The sequence below is a fragment of the Micromesistius poutassou genome, assembly GCF_964030765.1.
Source record: "Micromesistius poutassou genome assembly, contig: SCAFFOLD_4534, whole genome shotgun sequence".
NCBI lineage: Eukaryota > Metazoa > Chordata > Actinopteri > Gadiformes > Gadidae > Micromesistius > Micromesistius poutassou.
Window position 1 is genome coordinate 1 of NW_028179354.1, and position 20938 is coordinate 20938.

General features: G+C 44.8%; 2 protein-coding genes across 2 annotated transcripts; one reads left to right on the forward strand and one right to left on the reverse strand.

The window, feature by feature from the left end:
• The first annotated feature begins 4747 nt into the window (after positions 1 to 4747).
• Positions 4748 to 12586, forward strand: LOC311372899 (geranylgeranyl pyrophosphate synthase-like). The gene is made up of 4 exons (XM_084489829.1): positions 4748 to 4990; positions 5530 to 5622; positions 5751 to 5821; positions 11199 to 12586. The coding sequence occupies exons 2-4, from the start codon at positions 5550 to 5552 to the stop codon at positions 11997 to 11999; spliced, it is 945 nt and encodes a 314-aa protein (XP_084345955.1). The 5' UTR covers positions 4748 to 4990; positions 5530 to 5549; the 3' UTR covers positions 12000 to 12586.
• A 5426-nt stretch (positions 12587 to 18012) lies between these two features.
• b3galnt2 (beta-1,3-N-acetylgalactosaminyltransferase 2) lies at positions 18013 to 20544 on the reverse strand (the record flags this gene model as incomplete). The annotated part of the gene is made up of 3 exons (XM_084489830.1): positions 18013 to 18156; positions 18332 to 18388; positions 20385 to 20544. Coding segments are annotated over 3 exons (358 nt in total), but the record flags the coding sequence as incomplete, so codon positions are not given.
• Positions 20545 to 20938: the final 394 nt, after the last annotated feature.

The window sequence follows — 20938 nt, forward strand, 5'->3', positions numbered from 1 at the left end:
ACTTATCGCGCATGACTGGAGCCTTCCACAACGCTAGGCAGACCTATTGCTAAAGCAAGCTAGCAAAGCACGTGTTTCGTGGGAGTGGCTTTGAAAGGGAGGCCTGAAGGGAGAGGGGGGATTTTTTCGGTTGGATGCTTTCAAAAATCGAGCTCACTCTGGCTGGGGTCTCCCAATGCCGACCCTACCTTTGAAATCCAATTTGACCTGGAAGTGCCTCCTGTCACACAAGCAAGAATGTTTTATAACTCTTTACACTCTGTGATAAAATGAAGGTAAAGTAGCATACCTCGACTTAACACCCAGCTGGTCTCTTGACCTTTGTGTTTATAGCAGTGTAAATCCCTAGTCAGACAAAAGACGCTATGCAGAGTAGGGCTACCATTCTGTGATTTTATAACAGATAATCAGCACTAATACCCTCAGCAGAAAACACAATGTGAATACACTGGGTGCCAGGGGAAGCCCCTGCAATATTTGGAATGAGTGGTTTTAAAATCAAACAATAACATGGAGACAACATTGTGTGCATTACTGATAAAATGTTACTGATCCAATATAAAATATAAAACCATTTTCACAACAATGATGGACGAATACAACCACACAACCGAGAGCTATTATCTAAATCAGAAAAGTGGCAAAGTGCTAGCACTGGGTTTCCAGACCATGAATTATTTGGCATCAACTGTGCCTCAAATTATATAGGAATGTAAAATGTAAGAGAACCACCCAGTGACCTGACTACTGGCTTTGTAACACCTCACTATTGTGAAATGTTCATTATCAACAGAGCATTGTCGGTGGACAAGAACAGTCAAAAGTCCATAAATATTTTATAGAATTTTTTAAGGAACTAGAACAAAAATCTTTAACACGTTTGAGATGTTTGTTAAATATGTGGGAAACAGAAGTCCACCTGTCAATTCAACACATAATTTAGAAATAATTCTGGAACATTGCACTATATAATCTGAGCAAAGATCAAAGGTTTTTCTCTAGGTGAGAGCAGTAATACAGGGAACAAGAATCAGATAAATAAAAATTGAGAATGCTTTGGAAAGTGCAACACAGAAAGTGGAACTGTTATAACCACCAATGCATTAGCCATGCAGGGACATTCATTCATTCATTCATTATCATTTATAATCAATAAATAAATGTATTGTAATGAATAAACAATTGTGTCATAAATATATCACATATATATATATAAATATAATAGCATTTGTTTTGTTTTGATTCAAATTTTTACACAATGCATTGCTAACCACCATCACACACAACTAGCAATATATCCTTACAATCGCTGGAATTACTGCTAAAAAGGAGATGTTACTAAGGGTTAGCTTAATGCAAAGGAAAACGATAGCATGCTTGCAAGGTGACACGCTTCTGTCACCTTGTACTCAGGCAGAATAAGTGGTAGTAACAACATAAAAAAGGCAAACCTATTGCTTCACAGAGGAATAGCGAAAACACATCAGCCTCCGTAAAATGATGACACACTGCAATAGAGGACACACCCGCAAACATTATTTTTGGCCCACTTGCTTCAAAGGGGAAATGACAACAATCAAACAATGAGCAGCAAAGGGCCAGACTTAAACTCATTACAACAACTCTAAATCCAGAAAACATTCTCTTCCCTCAGTTAGTTATTTCTCCCCACGTGTTTGTACCCAACATGTAATAAATGCTACCAGCCCTGTTGGGTCCAATCAATAAAAGGCTAAATAGTTCAGCACTGTCTCTCATCAGCAGTCACACAGGGCAAAAGATGTTGAGATAAAAACACAACAGGCTTTGGTTTAACTCGATTTTTCAAGTGGGATTCACAAACACGATTTAACAAACAAACCGCTCAAAAGCTTATATCCTTGTTATTTATTAGGTAAGGCATGCAGCCGGCAATTCCTGCACCATGGTTAATATTATCTAAAGGTTGAGTCTTGATTCATAAACTCGAGTCTCACATTCAGTGAGAGATGTTATTCAGTATACTCACATCCATAAAACAATAACTAAATTGATTCCAGTGTGCTGCAGGTGTATAGAAGTTAGGGTTAGGGTTTAATTACAGTAAAGCAAGACATGTTAACACGTTTTAGAATAAAAAAGGCTCATACCTTCATCTCTCAACGAGTCCTCCTGGCGACCAGTGCAACAACTCTGTGGATTAAAAGTTAGGATAGATGGTTCAGTACAGAGAAAGTGTAGACTTGTAAGCCTAAACTACAGGGTCGATATGAGGATGCCAATCTTGAGTAGTGTTTCTTTGATATTTTCGACAATCGGGGCAAAGTTTTGTGCATTGTAAAATAATAAATATATTGACCCGAGTTTAGTCTTCAGACAAGGCAGCACACATTGCCACACCATTGCAAATACAATCACTACACATCCTAGTGATTAGTTTAGACTTTAAAGTCGTTGATTTAATGCCCCGTCTCAGAGTCCATGTGTGCAGGTACGAAGGGTATGTAAGCAAAAAGTAAAATGGATTATTTACTAGCTTTCATTTCTTATTAGGTCCACACCAATGCACCGAGCATCAGACGATACTACACTGTCGGTTTGAAATGAACATCGGGACACGTCGGCAGAAAACTAGTTGGGTGCTTCATTCTTAGAGAGCAGCCCACGATAGCGTAGTGCTTGTGCATCATGTCTGCATTGCACATAGTATTCATTCTGCACGGTCCAGGGATGACGCCATTTCTGTCCCTGACAGTCGACTACACGAAGAGCACTTTGGCACATCACGGGGACATGCGTTAGTAGTCGAGATTCACCTGCCAACGCCAGGACCATCTCTCTCTCTCCAAGACAAAAGTCTGTTTGCGGAGAAACACTGCTCGTCAGTGTGTTCATATTCAGTGAGTGGCTCTCTCTCTCTCTCGTCTCGGTGGGCTGCTCTCTGCGGAGAGTACACTACTCGACCACGAAATAGAGTAATAACAATTTATACGCCAGACAGCCACTATCCCCCCCTCTCCCATATACACGTTGATATACCACGAATGAAGATGATATAAGTACTACGGTGCCTCCATTACAAGTCACTTTTACACCGGGATCCCTGCATCGAGTGGTCAATAGATGTGCTGACCATTCATCGAGTGAGGGTGATCAGCGTTGCTTCTGACAAAGAAACTAATCGGTTCGCAACAAGGTCATGGTCAGGACCATGGAGTAGTAGTCAAATATCGAAACGTCCTTGTGCATGTATTGGAAAGCTTGTCTCACCGCACATGTACGGATATCCATCAAAACAAACGACGCCAAAAGGATACCATGTCACCCGCCCTTAACTATTTCACAGACCAGCCTCGGAGACATAAAGCCCACGAATAGGATGATCGTTTTGCATGTCCTAACGACATACGTTTACTCACCCGCTACCATATTTAAAAACACACATATACACAGACAAATCCACAAACACTGACACTGTTATAGTCTACAGTGAACACACGGTTGTTTCGAGGATCGTGAGGAACGATCCACGAAAACATGTTCATGCTGATCTATTTGGTCGGATGGCAATAGTTAAATAGATAAGACACCACTTTATCCATAACACTAAAATATTAACACGAACAATCGTCGAGTACCCCCCATCGGAGCGGATCAATGACAACACAGCCCAGTGGGTCTCGACCGAACAGGACGAGCACCGTGGAGGCGAAAACGAAGGACTGCCCTCGGCACAAAATAACCCACGAGTGGATCGACTGCATCCACTAAACCCACTGTGATCCATCAGATCCCCGGGTTACAGCGGGTGTAGTGGATCCAGTCGATCCACTACACCCGCTGTAACCCGTCCTCACAGACTCCGTCCCGCAGCAACACACCACCAGTGTTCCCAGCTCCGCTCGGTGGGTCGACGACGTTACACACCAAGTTTGTCAAACCTCGAAACCCTTTCCCCGTTTGTTTTCCATTTTGACGTTTTAATCTATCGTGTCTCGAGTTGATCATCCTTTCCGAGGGACGGTGCCTCTGTTTCCTCGAACAAAACCCACGCCGTAGTTGGCGATAAGTTAGCTTGGTGGAGACAGCGGCGGCGGTAGCAGCTAGCTAGACGGTCACAATAACGGGGGCTGGAACACGACCTTACCTTTCAAAAATCCCCTGTGTTTCGATGAAAATGTATCAGTAATCCATAGAATCATTGATGTACGTAATCCGGGGGGGATTATGCGTTATGCGTGTCGTCCGTTAGCCCTAGTCGATGTAGGATGCGGATAGGGGAAAAAGTGCCTCTCGTCGACTAGCCGAGCGGTTCTCTCGCTGATCCTTCCCCCCCGCCTCCCGAACGTGATTGATGGGTCAACAAGCCCCGCCTCCACGTCCAGCCTGGTCGCCCATTGGCTCACACTCAGTTGTGGCCACCTTAACTTCACAGCCATTGGTTGACCCAGGAGAAAAACACATGCTGCTGCGCTCTTAAACTGCAAGACGTCATGTATTTCATTCGTATTGGCGTAGAAAAAAAGACTGTAAAACTACTGTAGTTGTTTCTGTTTAATGCGTAAGTTCTATATATATTAAAGGGTCACCCGGCTCTGCACATATGTATATTGGCGTTGGAGCTGAAGGTTAACTACTTTGACGGGATACGCCGTCTTTTAAAAACCCCGTACATGACGCATCCCCGTTGAAGTCTCCAACACTTTTCTGCGCATGCTCAGTGGAGATGCCCAACTAACTAGCCCGTCCACGTTAGCCACGGAGCGGATGTAGCGTACAGACATAGTAGTGGCATCGCGTGTTGATCATTAGGGCTTATCGCTTTGGTTTCCACTGATGTGAACGCGTGTGTGTGTTGGTGACCTAGCGTGGCCTGTTTATGAAAGTTGAATGGGAATTATAACTCGGCCGAAGCAGCCCTGTCTCTATTTGTGTTGAAGCTAACTAGCAGGGTGGCTAACACTTAAGGGGGAGCCACCAGACTGAAGGGAAGCTGTGAAGTCTCTCTAAGGTGGGTGGAGCTGACCGAAATGTTGAGCTGTAGACCTTTAACTATTATACATCTCTTGATTTACAAGTTGATTTATGTTAAGATAATTACAATGGCCTTCAATCTTAAAGCTAACAACGATATGATTTTAAATCTACATTCATTGTATCCCAATAGTTTGATGATACTTCATGTTTATGTTAACCTACATTATATCTATTTACATGATGTCATATGGGTAGTTGTCTTCGGTGAAATGTAATAGTCATAGTAACTACTTATAACCAAACCTGTGTAACTTGCCTCAATATCAATTCAATAGCTATACAAACATTACATGTTAAAATTGCTAATATAAATTGCATATATTATAATATAAATTATATTATATATTTATATATATATTTATATTATAATATAAATATAATATAAATATATTTATAATATAAATTATATAAATATATAAATTGCTATATATATATATATATATAACATAATCTTCCAGTATTTAAGTTACAGCTGTCATTAATATTATAGTTACTTGGCTTTTCCTCCAATAGATTTGTTTACACATCAAGAAATGGATGGCAAAACCAAGTCGTCTCCTGAAAGAATACTTCTGGAGCCATACAAATATTTGCTACAACTGCCAGGTATGTTTAGTTTATTTTAATCCTGTTAGAATGTTCAGCATTCATAGTCGATCAGCACAGATAAGAATTAAGTGAACCGAAACATAATTGCCCTTGTTCGTCCTTTAATACTTTCACTCCCTTCGCAGGAAAACAGGTTCGGACAAAACTGTCCCAAGCCTTCAACCACTGGCTCAATGTTCCAGATGACAAACTCCAGGTAATGCAGCAATTATTTTCCTGACCACCCCACTATATTTGGTTCTTGACATGCCGAGGGAGGTTCGGAAGATGCTCTGGGGCTGTGTAAATGTCTTCTACAGCTAAAAAATCTCTACAGCCAAAACTGTCCCAAGCCTTCAACCACTGGCTCAATGTTCCAGATGACAAAATCCAGATAATGCAGAAATGATGTTCCTTTATTTGATTCTTGACAGGGCGAGGGAGGTTGGGAAGATGCAGTGTTTCCCATACATAGACCAATGTGTGGCGCAGCGCCACAGATTCAACAACGAGCACCACAAATGAATTCCGCTTTTTAAATTTATTTTTATTTTAACGCGATTTTTAAGTATAAATATCTCACGCACATGCAACAAATGTCACGCCCAAAAAATAAAAATACCCGTTAGATCTCTCGTTGCTTCGGACGAGTGCTAAATTGCTGTGGCTGTCCCCCTCACCCCTCCGTCAAAAATCCTGTCCGCCCGCAATCCAACGCAACCCAACTTCCCCCCGTCAACAATTCCACTCGCAGTTATAATGTAAGCATTATAAGATTGTACAGAGTCTCACTCCGGCCAAAAACCAAAAGTTGCCAACCCTGCAGGGGGCACCACACATTGCTACCTGGTCTGTGGGAAACACTGAGATGCTATGGGGCTGTGTAAATGTCTTCTACAACCACACACTTGAATCACTGTAACAGGGCAGTCGTCTAGCAGTGTTTAGAGCCAGTTCTGTGACCTTTTCTGTGGGCCAGCCAGCTAAATCTTAACTGTGACAACCATGGGGATCAACCACTGAGCTGGTTCTTGACTTGCTTCTGCCTGTCTTTGCAGGAATGGGTTTGTGCACATGTGTTGTGTGGTTGCTGTGGCTAAGATCAAAAGCAGTATCTATAAATATATACCATTTGCTATCAGCTCTTCCCTTCTTGCCAGAAATAGTCCTGGAAAGTGACAATGAACTCTTTATTATCTATATGGTTAATATGTCTGTGGTCTGATGATAAGGATTGAAGATTCACTAAGAACTGATGCAAAAAAACGAATGTTATGTTTCAACTGTTAAGGTGAGTAGCAGTGCAGAGAACATATGTTACGTTTATACATGGCAAAACCTTTCCTTTCCGCTACATCAGTTCTACATCACCCTCCCTCTGCACCCATCTTCCGGGATCTTGTCTCGTGTCCACATGCTGGTCACGTGACAGCTTAGATGACGTGGTGCTAGAGGAAATGAGATACTGAGGGAGCTGTGTTAGCCCGCATCAGGCCAACGCCAAGGCCAGACAGAAAGCTCATTGCCAGCCAGAATTATTGGCTTAAGTGTCACTCAAAACAGAGACGTCTCCAGTAGATGCTCTCTGGTGGTACCCTCTCAATAAATGAAGCCACAATGACTGAAATAAACAATATTCTCTGGGTTAACCTTTTTTCTTTAGTTTTTCTTCTGATTTCAAGCTCCAGCCTTATCAGATGGCTGTCTGTCTCTCCACTCCTCCCCCCTGATATTGCTTTCTGTCATCTAAAAGGGTAAAGGGATCAATATTAATCACTTTGGGCACTTAACCCATCACTGCCGTTTTAGAATGCATTTCCAACAAATTGGGTTTTTGCCTAGAAGGATTGGTGTAGTGTTACAGAAGAAACAATGGCAAGAGGCCAGATGGCTTCAGAAATACAAATGTCAACCAAGTCCTTCTGTCTTGTGATGTGAAAATACAGGCTCAGTTCCTGCAAGATCAGTGGCACTTTTCTACATGTAATTTAAGAACGTTAAGCATTAGCAACATTTGGTAAAAGAAAATGGTAAAAACTAACTTTTGCTTACTTTTTGATTTACTTCACAAAGGGAGACTGTATATAAATGCATATAAAAAAATATATAATTATATTTTGTGCCCCCCCCCCCCCCCCCAGAAAAAAAGAGCATGTGATAACCCATATTCAAGTGGCATCTACAGTGAGAAATCCCTCCGGCTTGCCAGCGCTTCTTGTTATTTGTCAAACGATTCCAGTTCAGTAGACATGGCTGAAGCACAGCCTGAAATGGTAGTATTGAATAAATCTGGCATTTTCCGCTGGTCGTCTTCCACATTTATCAGCATAATAAACATGCTGGGCTTATTGAGAAAGAGGCTCTCTGTGGATGCAGAGCGACCCTAGGATTCTGCTAACTGCACGGCCTGTGTGTGATAATGGCACTCTTGGCACTAATTTAAGTGAATTGTCTGGCTTTTCGAGTTCAAGAATGCTTAAGTGAATTTGACCCACTGTTTGACATCTTCTTAAACATATTTATCTCTCTGGGAGTGAGGGTAAATCAGTGGCTTGATTTACCTTCCGCAGTGTTCTACATTGGCGCATTACATTATCATAACAATAATCAGATTAGATGGTGAATTTGAGGTCCCTCTCACCAGTGTCCACCACATTATGAAACATTACGATCAGGTCACGTTTTGGGTTTATATAACTTAATTTCATCATACCGATTTGAAGTGGACAGTATGGGTAGCGGTATGTCATTCTAGATTCAGAAAATGGGCATTGTGGATGTGTCAGAGCTGGGCTTTGCTGTAGCGGTGACTAACAGATTCAACGTAATGAATGACAGAAGTGTCAGTGCAGGCAGCCATTTCTGTCAGGTTATTCTCTTATCGGTTATCACGTTCTACGTAGTTATCACGTTCTACATGTTGATGTAAGTCTATCCTTTAATAATGCACCTATATTCTATTTAAATCTGTGCCTCTGGGGAAAAGAGAAACAACACAACGCATCTCAGACAGAAATCGGCTTATGCATTTTGTCAGATACATTGAGTTCCAGACTGACTCCTCAGATTATTATGCGTTGTCCTAGTTGTACAAAGCACTCAATATAGCACTATATGCTTCCAGATCATATATCGGTGTCTTACTAGATGACACAATTCTCATTCTTTTGAATGACCACTCCAGAAAAATAGGTCTTGCATTACAAACTTCCACTTGAAGTAAGGAAAGTTCTACACTATGTATTTGTCATTTCCTGTTTGCTAACAGAGCTTTTGTTGTGATGTCTTGTTCGCTCTTTCCCCAAGGCTGCATTTGCATGAGCCCTTTTGATATTCAACTGTGGGGGAAAGGAAAAGCCTTTGTGGTGGCAGTCACTTCCCCTGTCAGGCTGTTGAACGGACAACCGCACTCTGCACTGCAGTCTGACAGCTTATTTTACCCCTCGCTACAGTGATGTAGTGCCAAGTATATGGGCTTGTCCCTGAAAATTATTCCTCTTGTATCAAAGGGATTTTCTTGTGGCCTTGCCTCTGGTCTTCTCTCTCCTTTTTTATGTAGTGAGGTCGTAGTAGTAGATTTGCTCAGTAAACTCTCGCTGAACTTGTCAGGCAGGCTGAAGCCCTGCCCCCTGCTCATCATGAGCAAGCTGTTGCCAGGAAGTTGCAGCTTTACAAGCACCCTCCTCCCTCCAGAGGCAGTGTAAGGGCATTCATCCAGCTCTTCACTCTGTATCGTGAACATGTGCCCTCCCATCTCTCGGCCCCTTCATTGCCTTCCCCAATGGGTCTTCACTCAAACTCCCCCCACTTTCATGAGTCTTTCTTCTACTACTGGTGCTAGTAGGAAATGATGATGATGCAAAAAAAAGTAATTTATAAATGTACACTCTTGTGGACAGCATGCAGAACTTAACTGTGTTGTAGTGCCAAGGGGAGAACAGGGGGAATTCCACCTGGGCGTGTGCTCACATTCGTAGCCAATCACATTTTAGCAGCTGTTTCTTGTGTCATTGGACAATCCTGATAATAGGTTGTCTGGCACCAACTGCTCCCGATGCATCTTTTTGTGTCCCTTCATAAAGCTTTCTTTGTTTGGGACGAAGATATCTCTTTAAGGTCCTGGGTACCCTCTAATTTCATCTGACCGTGAGCCATTGACGCTCTTTGAGAATGTAAATTGTGATGGAGATAGACAAATACACTTGACTTGAATGAACAAACACAAAGTCAAGCAGTTAGATAACCCTCTCAGTTTTTAAGACAAACACGGTGGCTACATCAATTGAAGGAACCAATAGTGATGTCAGGCCATTAGTCAAAGGAAGAAAGAGAAGGCCATTGTCTCGTTGAATAACGACATTGGCGTCCATCCTCCCATGCTTCATCCCACCCCCTTGTCCACCCCCGGTGGACAAGGCAGGAGACACGCTGACATCACTAGACCGGATTACTAGGCCACCATTGCCTCATGATTGTGATGGAGTCTTTCCATTCTTAATGGTTCAGTGATTGTCACAATGGCAAATGGGGGGGTGGAAGTCCAGTGATAATCAAGGAGTCTTCCGAGAGTGACGATAAGGGCATTAAAACAGCGACAGTCCCCACTGTTATTGGATTCCTGCTGGAGTGCAGGACGCGACGCAGCACTTTTGAATGATTTAGAGTGTTTGTGTTTTCTGCCGTTTCTGTTACTGTAACCTGAGGTCATGTGTGTATCTGTCATGATTTGCCAGGCATGCAAGGACATGAAGCAGCAGTCTGATTGTAATGACTGCAGTCACTGCCTGCGTGTGCTGAGGTGAGGTGATGGTTGTTCTTGAGTTTGCTACGGGCCCGACCCACTGGGCGTTGTGTTGGCCACGAGGCCTGCAAATGCTTTTGTGCTGAATGTTTGTCTTGGAAAAGCTGTTGTCATCAACACAGACGCCTTAGTTCATGTCCAGCCAAAACCAATACAGCTGGTTCTACAACTTACTACTAACTACTCTGGTCCCCACCCCTTCTCCTTCTGAGCATCTGTACTCCAGTGATGTATCCTGATATCCTGTCCTTCTGATTGACTCGCCAATCACGTTGTTAATGTTTTGGCTCAACTCTTTTCTCTGTTGGTTTGGTTTCACTTTAACTTTGGAAAACCTCTAGTGCTGTTAGACAGGGTAAAGTATGAACATGGCACCCTCTAGTGGAGGCTTCTTGTACATGGCACAGTACTAACGCAGTGTTCATGTAATTGTAGCGCTATGTATTGCTCAGACATGTACCTTCCATAAACAGCGACTGCGTGTGTAGGAGCTACAAGCAGTATTTTTCCTGTTTGTTACACAATAACAAACTCAATGTACAAATTATTACACTCTGCTAAAGGTGATTTCTATCAGTCACGGCACATTTTTCTTTAGAATGTTGCAGAAAGCAAAACTAACTACAGACTATTTGAATTGCAACCAAATTAACAAGCAAAACAAGAACGAGCATGTTAAGTAAGCTTGGTGATAAGCTGTGTGACCTAAAAATCTAAAACAAATACGTCAGTTTGCGTTTGATGTTGAGTTTGCGTTAACGTCATCTTACTTCAACGGTCCCCCTCTCCCCAGGTGATCATCGAGGTGACGGAGATGCTGCACAACGCCAGCCTGCTGATCGACGACATCGAGGACAGCTCCACGCTGCGCCGGGGCTTCCCCGTGGCCCACAGCATCTACGGCGTGCCCTCGGTCATCAACTCGGCCAACTACGTCTACTTCCTGGGCCTGGAGAAGGTGCTGACCCTGGAGCACCCGGAGGCAGTGCGGGTCTTCACCCGCCAGCTGCTGGAGCTGCACCGCGGCCAGGGCCTGGACATCCACTGGAGGGACACCTACACCTGCCCCAGCGAGCAGGAGTACCGCGCCATGGTGCTGCAGAAGACGGGCGGGCTGTTCGGCCTGGCCGTGGGCCTCATGCAGCTCTTCTCCGGCTGGGGCCGCGACCTGAAGCCCCTGCTGGACACGCTCGGCCTCTTCTTCCAGATCCGCGACGACTACGCCAACCTGCGCTCGCGGGAGTATAGCGAGAACAAGAGCTTCTGCGAGGACCTGACCGAGGGCAAGTTCTCGTTCCCCACCATCCACGCCATCTGGTCGTGCCCCGAGAGCACACAGGTGCAGAACATCCTGCGGCAGCGGACGGACAACGCCGACATCAAGCGCTACTGCGTGGACTACCTGGAGAAGGTGGGCTCGTTCGCCTACACACGCCAGACGCTGCGCACGCTGGAGGAGGACACCTACCGGCTGATCCGGGAGCTGGGCGGGAACCCCGAGCTGGAGAGCCTGGTCAAGCACCTGGGCAAGATGCACCAGGAGGTAGAGGCTGGGGGCCGCGAGGTAGAGGCCGCTGATGGCGAAGCCCACTGAAGTCATCCGCCTCCACGGACCCGGGGAACCCGAGCCGCGTGTCCCTGAGCTAGGCGCCGCAGTGCTCGGACCGACAAACTGGCGGAGGTCCCTCTCGTCGGATCATGAGTGGAGATCCGTTTACCGTCTCACTCCGTTGTCCAAGAAACCACAAAAACACTCTGTAACACTGTTCCCTGATGGTAACAGTTTTAAATGCAGCCAAAAAAAATCCAAGTTGTGTTACTTTTGTGTGTGAGTGCCTCTCAGATGTGCTGGTGTGTTTTGCGGCTGATTCTGTTCAGTGAAGGTTTGCGCTGTAATTGAAATGTTTTTGTAGCTTTAGATTTTTACCAAATCCATAAACAACAAAGTTAGACCTCCAAATCATAATTCTGGGGTTAACACACACACACACACACACAGCTTGCCGTATCTGTATCTGTCACCCGATGAAAACTCTCAAGGTTGGTTTACTTAATTTGTTTGTATTTCAGGTATGAAGTTTCGCTTGATGTGTGTGTGAAATCCTCCCAAATGGGATTGTTTTGTTATTTGTACCTATATTGCTACCAGAGTGCCAATTGCGTCGGAAAAAATCGTTACTAATCTGTTCATTTCATGCTGCATTAAGGTTTGCTGTAAAGGCCTACTCCATCGTGCTCAAGCTTTGATTGGTAGCAAGCCTCACACAAAGTGACTTTATGCTACGCTCATATCTGGCTTCCCATTCATGACTTTTTAATCACATTCCCACCGAAGTCACTAGTATTCAAGTAATCTTTGTTGGTGCACAATGTGCTTTGCAGAAGATTTTTGCATCTATCAATTAAAAGCATATTCATGGGAAATAAAACCGTTTTTCGTTTAGTTTGTTTGTGAATGTTGTTTCCATACATCTTGATTTCCAAATTGGATATGCTGAAGTAGACTGCGCTGCTCCCTTTAACATCCAAGCAGGCTGTGAGTGAGACCCATGGCTTTCTGTCTGATATAAGTCCCTGCGGAATTGACAATCATGATGTGCAATGGACTACCTGTGTCTATCCACCAAGTCCCTGTTTTAGCACCTAACACCTAAATGGTTTTATTATACTATACACTTGGTTGCTATTCAAATTCGATTTGAGCCTGAAACCATTGAAGTTAATCAAAAAGTATTTTTTACTTAAAGTGTAGCTGTCACACATTGCTGGAAAGCCATTGGGTGACTGGGTGAATTTGAAAGGTCTCCCATGATGCACTAATCAGCATAATGTCCCTCACAGCCAGGGAGACGTGTCCTTTCGCCAAAGTCAGAAAATCTCTTGCTCTTGATGTCTGCTCTATAATGAATGATGTACCAGCTCAAATTGAGTGAGGGCTTCTACTAAAAAAAAAAAAATGGATCGATTCATTAAAATGTCTCGATTCTCTCAATCACTCAGTCTCTTCCCCGGTTGTAATTTTCCACTCCGAGGTTCGGTGAAAGAGCAGGTTAATTTGATGCAAATTAATTTCTGCCTTGGATGATAAACAGAAAAGGGGTGTAAGAAGTTATTTTACTGCAGAGCAGGAGACCGCGTCCCTCACAGTAATCACAAAACATCTCTGTCCTCATCTCCCCTCTCCTCCTCGGCTGGCTGGATTGATTTTCTCCGCACACGGTGACTGTCGGAGAGTTCTTTCAGATCACAAAAACACAATGGCATTGGTGTGAGCAGCTGCCTGCCTCTTTCACGCCTTGTCGTCAATCAGCCCCTTGGCAAAAAAAATCTTATCTAGGCTATTTTCTACTTCTATGGTCTGTCATATTTTCAGAAAAGTTTTGTTTTTCTTTATTATTGTGCAAATTTTAGAAATCGTTCAGCAAAGCAGCAATACCTCATTGTGAAATAGGTGTATGTTTGCGTTAATGATTGTCTAAAATTGGTGCCAAGGAATGTGATTTGGGCCTACCATAGAAGGTCGCAGGTGATGTCACATTGCACCAATAACAGCCTTGTAGTTTAGCTTGGATAAGTCTATTTGATCGCTGGATGTTCGACTCCCATCACTTTGATTTAATGGGATCTATTAGATATAAATATAAACTGCTGAGGTTATACTACACAAACATCATATGCTTTGATTAAGAGGTGTTTTATCATCTGACATGGAGATAGGCTATATTAATACATCCGTTTGCATTGCTAGTTGGGTCTCAGTTCGCCCTTATTTTGCATAATTTCGTTTTGTATTATTTATGACAGCATTTTGCCTTTCTACTCATTCACATTACAACTCATATAAGAACACACTTCTCGTGCAGAACTCGGCCTATGTGGATTTTATTGAATATGCCACTACAGAATTAATCGCAAAAGGAAAGTCCAAAATTGAAATAACTGCACATACATCGCGGCTAGAATGAGATAAATTGCTGTCGGAGCACTGCCATATTCTCCGTTGCATCATATTACATCAGTGGTCTGACTACGAATCTCCTCATTATAGCTAGATAAACCAAAACATGATCCTCTTAAAAGAGAAAACGACCTGGTAACGACGGGCCTAATTGCCCGCACTACACATAATCCAAGTAACTCCCTTCCATGTTATTGCATCAAGCGCTACAATGGGGTCAAGAGAGCTCTGGAAACGTATGATTTACTCCTCACTGGCCCCACAGATGTCCAATTATGATTTCAACGCGCAGCTTCGGCTGAATAATTTTACACCCGTATCTCTGCTTCAGCATTCAATTTCCTGTGTGCTGTGGTTCTAAAAGTGAGACACTGTATTGGAGTGTGAGAAAAAAACAAAACACAGTTGCGATCCCAGATTGGCACTGCGAGTTTGTCGCCCTATCAGGGAAGAGTATGTGTCTAATAATAATCCCTTCATTCCTCTGAATAACTATCCCCTGATCCTGGGTTTGAGGACGCATGGCTATGATGGCTTCATGAATAACACATTTCCTCATCTCTCTCGTTCTCTGTGACACACACACACACACACACACACACACACACACACACACACACACACACACACACACACACACACACACACACACACACACACACACACACACACACACACACACACACACACACACACACACACACACACACACACACACACACACACGTTGACTGACAGCCACCTGTTCCCTTTCCTTTATGTGTGATGTTAAAGATGCCGGGTGGAATTAGCTGAAAAGCGCCGGTGCTGCAGATGCACGCCAGCTAGCCAGACCCTCAGACTTTCTCCTTCATAAAATCGGAGACAGCTGTACCCCATTCACGCACCGTCACAAGACGGCGCTGGGGCTAATGGCTATGGAGTCGATAGTAGGAGAGTCAACGTTCCGTGATGACGGAGGAAAACACGAGAGCATGCCATTCAAATAAATACCTCTGTTGAAGAGGCATGAAACAGTCCCATGTGTTTACGGCACTATTTGGGCGTTCATGCTCCACAAGAAACACAATATTTATCTCCATATATCCATCTGTTGTCTGTGATCACCGGTTATGTTCTGACCACCGGTCCTTCGTCACCTGCTCTCCTGGTTCATGATCACTCACCCCTAAGTTTTGTTACGATTCCTTTGATATAAATATAGATAGACATCGATATCCGCTTCATGAGGCTGTGTGATAACAGTCATCATAAATCCACATCAGTTAGTATGCTTATTTGTAATGTATTTAGCTCTCGGCAAGTCTCTTCTGATAATTGGTGCCACAGAGAGAATCGACAAGATCTTACAGAGTGTAAACGTGTGAAAAGAAACCAATGTGTCAAAATAAATGATGTTTCCACCCAGTGACGCCAATCGATTCCAAAACAAGACGAAGGCGACACTGCCAAGCTCACCGGAAATCACTGCTCTACTTTTAACACAACAGGGACATTTTCAAATCCTTAACATGCCATTTGCCATTGGATCCATACGATTTGCATGCAAATTGAACACAAAGTGCTTTATGACAAGATAATGTCACCCGTGGCGCAGTGAATGTGAATTGAAGGCATCATTACTGTGACAGAGGTGGCTGTGGGGTTGACCCCACTTCCTGCCCGTAATGCCGTGTGTGAGCGGAGTCCTCGATGGAGAAGTCAGAGCTACCTGCTACACAATAATGGGAGCAGTTTACAAGCAGAGGGAATAACGAGACAAGGACATTATCGATGAAACAATCAGAGTTTAGACAAATTCAAGTCAAGTACCTATTTTGAGGTGTGTGTGTGTGTGTGTGTGTGTGTAGGACGGATGCGGATATGACTGTTCTGAAGTCACTCACTGCAAGTGAGACCCAGGGAGAGATGAGACGGAGTGGGTGGGATGAAGAGGCAGGGAGGAGTGGGTGAGGGGAGGGGTGGGTGAGGGGAGGGAGTGAGGGGCGGCTGTGTCTCAATGTCAGCTTGAGAGCATGAATTATTATACCCACTGGAAAGGTGGTGGTGGGGTGGGGGACACCACTAAATAAAAACAAATGGTCTGTATTATGCTCTATTAGTGATTTTTCTTTCAAGGAAAGAAACATGATTAGTAACCTTAGGGGACATTAATTGACGCGACACACCGATCACTCAAAAGGCTTCACTGCCCTTGGCCAAGAGCAAGCACAATGCAACGGAGGAAGATGCGCATAAGAAGCCTGTACAAACTGTGCATTTGTTGCTACTTGGTATGTATGCAAGAGCCTCTTCCCAGTAAGTTATACATGACTACTGACTCGTTATGGTCCAAAGCTAAATTTCCATCCCCTCCCATACTCAGCATGCGAGGCATGTCTGACTCTGACTCAGTAAAACAATCAGCATCGGACATCAAAGCTCTTCCTCCCTCCGTTTCCCTTTGACTGCAGGGGGAACTGACATGTCTACCAGGGAGAACATAGTGGGTTTTAACTGACAGCGTTCCCTGGGCGGTGCACGGCAGCCTACCACTGCACACAACCCCGCTCTTTAATATTTCAGAAGTTAGAAAAAAATAGCTGAAAAATACAGATGATTTTAGTAGATGTGTGTGATGGGTCTAATGAGAACCAACTCAAATCTCCGAATGAGGTGACAAAGACGTTGCAGAGTGTATTTTTTTTAATTCCCCCATAAAAGGTTTCCAGGAAACCGGAGTCTAATTTCACAGTCATTGTCGATAGCATGGAGCACGTTGGAAACACACATTTTGTTGAACTCGCAGTGTGTGCATTATCTGCAAGTTTTTAGTTGTTTTTTTCCACACATGTGTGATGCCTATGGCAAACATTAAGGCCACGTCACAATGTCCACGACAACAGTTACGGTACACAATACAAAGTGTGTGTGTGTGTGTGTGTGTGTGTGTGTGTGTGTGTGTGTGTGTGTGTGTGTGTGTGTGATATCTACAGACTGTGAAGTGTGTGAAAAGCTTAAGAGAATAAGTTACAAAATAGATTACGCCTCAAATGTAAAATACAATCTCTTTTCTTTTTTTTTAAAAGGCCATCACGTCCCACGCCAAAGACTCTAACTTTGGCATTTCAGGTTAAAGTATCAAGGCTTCATTAAATCTCAATCTACCACCTCCCTACATCTCCATTCCCGGAGAGGCTGGCTCCTGCGGCACTAATATGAGCCAGCCGGCGCCACCTGCTGCTATTGCACATCAACGTCCCGCTTCCTCCCCCGTCCCTGTCACACTTTATTCACAGAACATCTATTTTGCTGAATTAAATACTTTTTTTTCCCCCCCAACTTAGAAACACATTCCCCAGCCGATCTAACGTAACGAGCACCGACAGCGTGTAGTGGCAGTTAAAAAAACCTGGCCTCCGAGTCGGTTTCCGACGTGGCGGGCGAAAAAAGTATCTCGAAAGGTGTCGGCGCAGGAAGTTTTGACGACGGTGGTGCGGCGCGCTCTTAAAGTAAACCAACCACAACAACTGTTCAACAAAAAACCAACCACAACAACGACCTTTTGGCGCACACCAGAAGGAAGGACGTAGACGGAGATGGAGACGACGGCAGCAACATAAAACGCTCGCGAGTGTCCGGGGGGGGGGGGGGGGGGGCGTCGGTCAGGGTGTCAGGGGCCCCCCCAGGGGCAGCCGCAGGGGTCTCCGCAGTGCCTCTTCCTGGCCCAGAGCAGGCGCAGCTCCTCAGGGCTGTGCTGGGGGGAGGACAGCATGTCCTGGTAGCACTCCTTCTCACACAGCCATCCCGGGTCCTGGAGCACACGGAGAACAGGCTGCTCCAGTTCTACAAGTGGTAGGGCCCTGCAGGCCTCGCTCCCTCATTCATTCACTCACTCACTCGCTCGCTCACTCACTCACTCGCTCATTCACTTGCTCACTCACTCTTTCTCCCCCTCTCACTCAGAGTGAGATACGGTTGTACTTTACCTGGTATTTGTCCGGCCCGACGGCAGCCATCCATATGCCCATGCTCACGTCCTCTCCCTGGGGAGAAGAGAAACACAACAGGCATTTTTACACTTCCAAGCCGGTACGCTCTGCAATTGTCTTGCCTGTGTAATCCCCCTTCGTCAATGAGCCGGCTTTCTTGGTTCCTAGGAGTAGGCAGGACTACACACAGAGACCTCTTAAGAATAATTTGCATACTGCAAATGTTTTTATGTTTTTATTATTTAAGCCACTCGCATGCAAGAATGAGAAGACTACATCTGAGTGTAGGCTACAAACACGATTAACTATTTACAAGAGCAAAAACACCAACATATTTTTTTTATTTTGTTGACCACTTGTTTCTTATCCCGACAAAAGCCTTGTAAGGTAAGTTCCTCTGGTACTTTCTCGTAGATCGCACCATCTTTCCCCGTCTTCGTTAAATGCGACTGCATCGTCTTATCTCCCATGATGGTCAGCAGCTCGTGGATTTCCCTGTCTCTCCATTTAGAACTACTCATGTTGATATCGCTGAATTGTCTCTGTTGTAGAGACAACGCAACAACACCTCTACCCAAGTCCCGTCCCTGAAATCGCGGGGCCGTCTAATCGCATTTACATGAAAACAAAACCCCCAATATGTGTAGGGTCCAAGAGGGTAAATTGGGCTGCGAAATCAAGCCGGTATTAGTGGTGGATTTCATGATTCGTTTGAATGAATCAGTTTGCGTCGGTCAGTTTGCCAAGAAGAGTCGTTGGTTCGTTCTCTCGCATTTCCGGTAGTGGTGAATCATGATTCTCAGTCGCTGAGTCGGTCAGACTCGGCTCCTCCCTCGTTCTCGTTCAAACGGATCACGAATGCATGTTCTCAGCCGAGTCGATCAGACTCGGCTCCTCCCTCGTTCTCCTTCTCAAACGAATCACGATCGCGCAATGGTGCAAACGGTCATCAATCAACACAACATTAACTAAGTTCCTTTTAACTGAGGAGCGCTTCATGGTCGGAATCGGCATGTTGTTTGCCCGGCTGGCTCTCGTGACTTCTCAGTCCTCACCGCTAAACACAGTCAGTGAACGAACGGCGACTCACGAGTCAGCGACTAGTGGGTGGAGCTGGGAGTCGAGTCTCGGCGAACGAACGACGACGAACGAGTCGAACGAGAGAGGCGAATCAGGTCGGTTCGTTCATTTTAAAGAGTCGTTCGTTCAAACTGATTCGTTCGTGAACGAGCCACCACTAGCCGGTATATTACCTCGGTCAGTGTTAACGCACGGACCATGCCGGGAAAAAGGCAGGCATAAGACGGGCATATATGGCAGTGTAAAAACGTTTGAACCCACCCTGGGGCCTCCGTTACACTCGTCTTTTCAATGGAGACCTTTTGTGATGCGAAAGTCGTGTTGAAAATGGCAAAAAAAAAACACAGCAATCACTCGCACCACTCATTTAAACGACATAGTGTCTGAAGGAGAAAAACTCACCAGCCCACAGCTCCATCATTTCTGTCTGTGGAGAAAAGGTCATGCGAAGCGGAATAGTCTAGTGGTTATGGTGCTGGATGCCTCCCCCCCCCCATCCGCTCCTTAATGATAGGAATCTAAAACACACCGTTGCTGCGGATGAAAGGGTTTGTGGCGCTAACCACGCAGGCAGCTGGCCTTGTCGAGAGGTTCAATTTCCACCTGTGGTACTATGCTACATCCTTTGCAATTACCTCTCTTTTTCAGACCACTTTCCGGTCTCTCTTCACTGTCCTATCCGTAATGGCACGAAAAGCACATCAAAAAATAATGATCTTTCTATGTGTATATATGTATACGTATATATCTCATACATATCAGATCTATCCATCTATCTATCTAAATATCTCATATCTATCCATCTATCTATCTATATTAATCTCACATCTATCTATATAAATCTCACATCTATCTATATAAATTACTACATGCATAGTAGTACAGAGAAAATGATGCGGATGGCTTCAGTGAACAGGTGACGGTGCAACACTCATGGACCGTTGTTGCCGTGTTCCAGCGGGCCGCGTACCTGGTAGGCCTTGAGCTGGTCCGCATTGGTGGCCAGCCACTGCACCAGGTCCCGGGAGACCACGTAGCCCGAGCCGCAGGCGAAGGCCGGGTACGCCGGGCTGGGGTACTGCAGCTCCTGCCACTTGCCGATGCGGTCCACCGCCCAGCTCTGCCTGAAACTGGGTCAGTACGGGCGGGGATCGGTGTGAGAACGGTCCTAATAGCCTTTGATTGAGTGGCGAGCGGACAGAAACAAAGGCCTCGGGACAGCTGTAAACCCCCCAAATTGTTTGATTGACTAGTGACACAAGTGCCTTTAAATAGCACTTTTCAATAGCGGCCGCTCAAAGCACTTAACAACCACTGCCACAGATTCACCCATTCACACACGGACGGCGGTGTGTCCGCCATGAAAGCCACAGCCCGGTCCGTCTGTGACAGTGAAGCTGAGGTGCCTTGCTCAGGGACACACACACACACACACACACACACACACACACACACACACACACACACACACACACACACACACACACACACACACACACACACACACACACACACACACACACA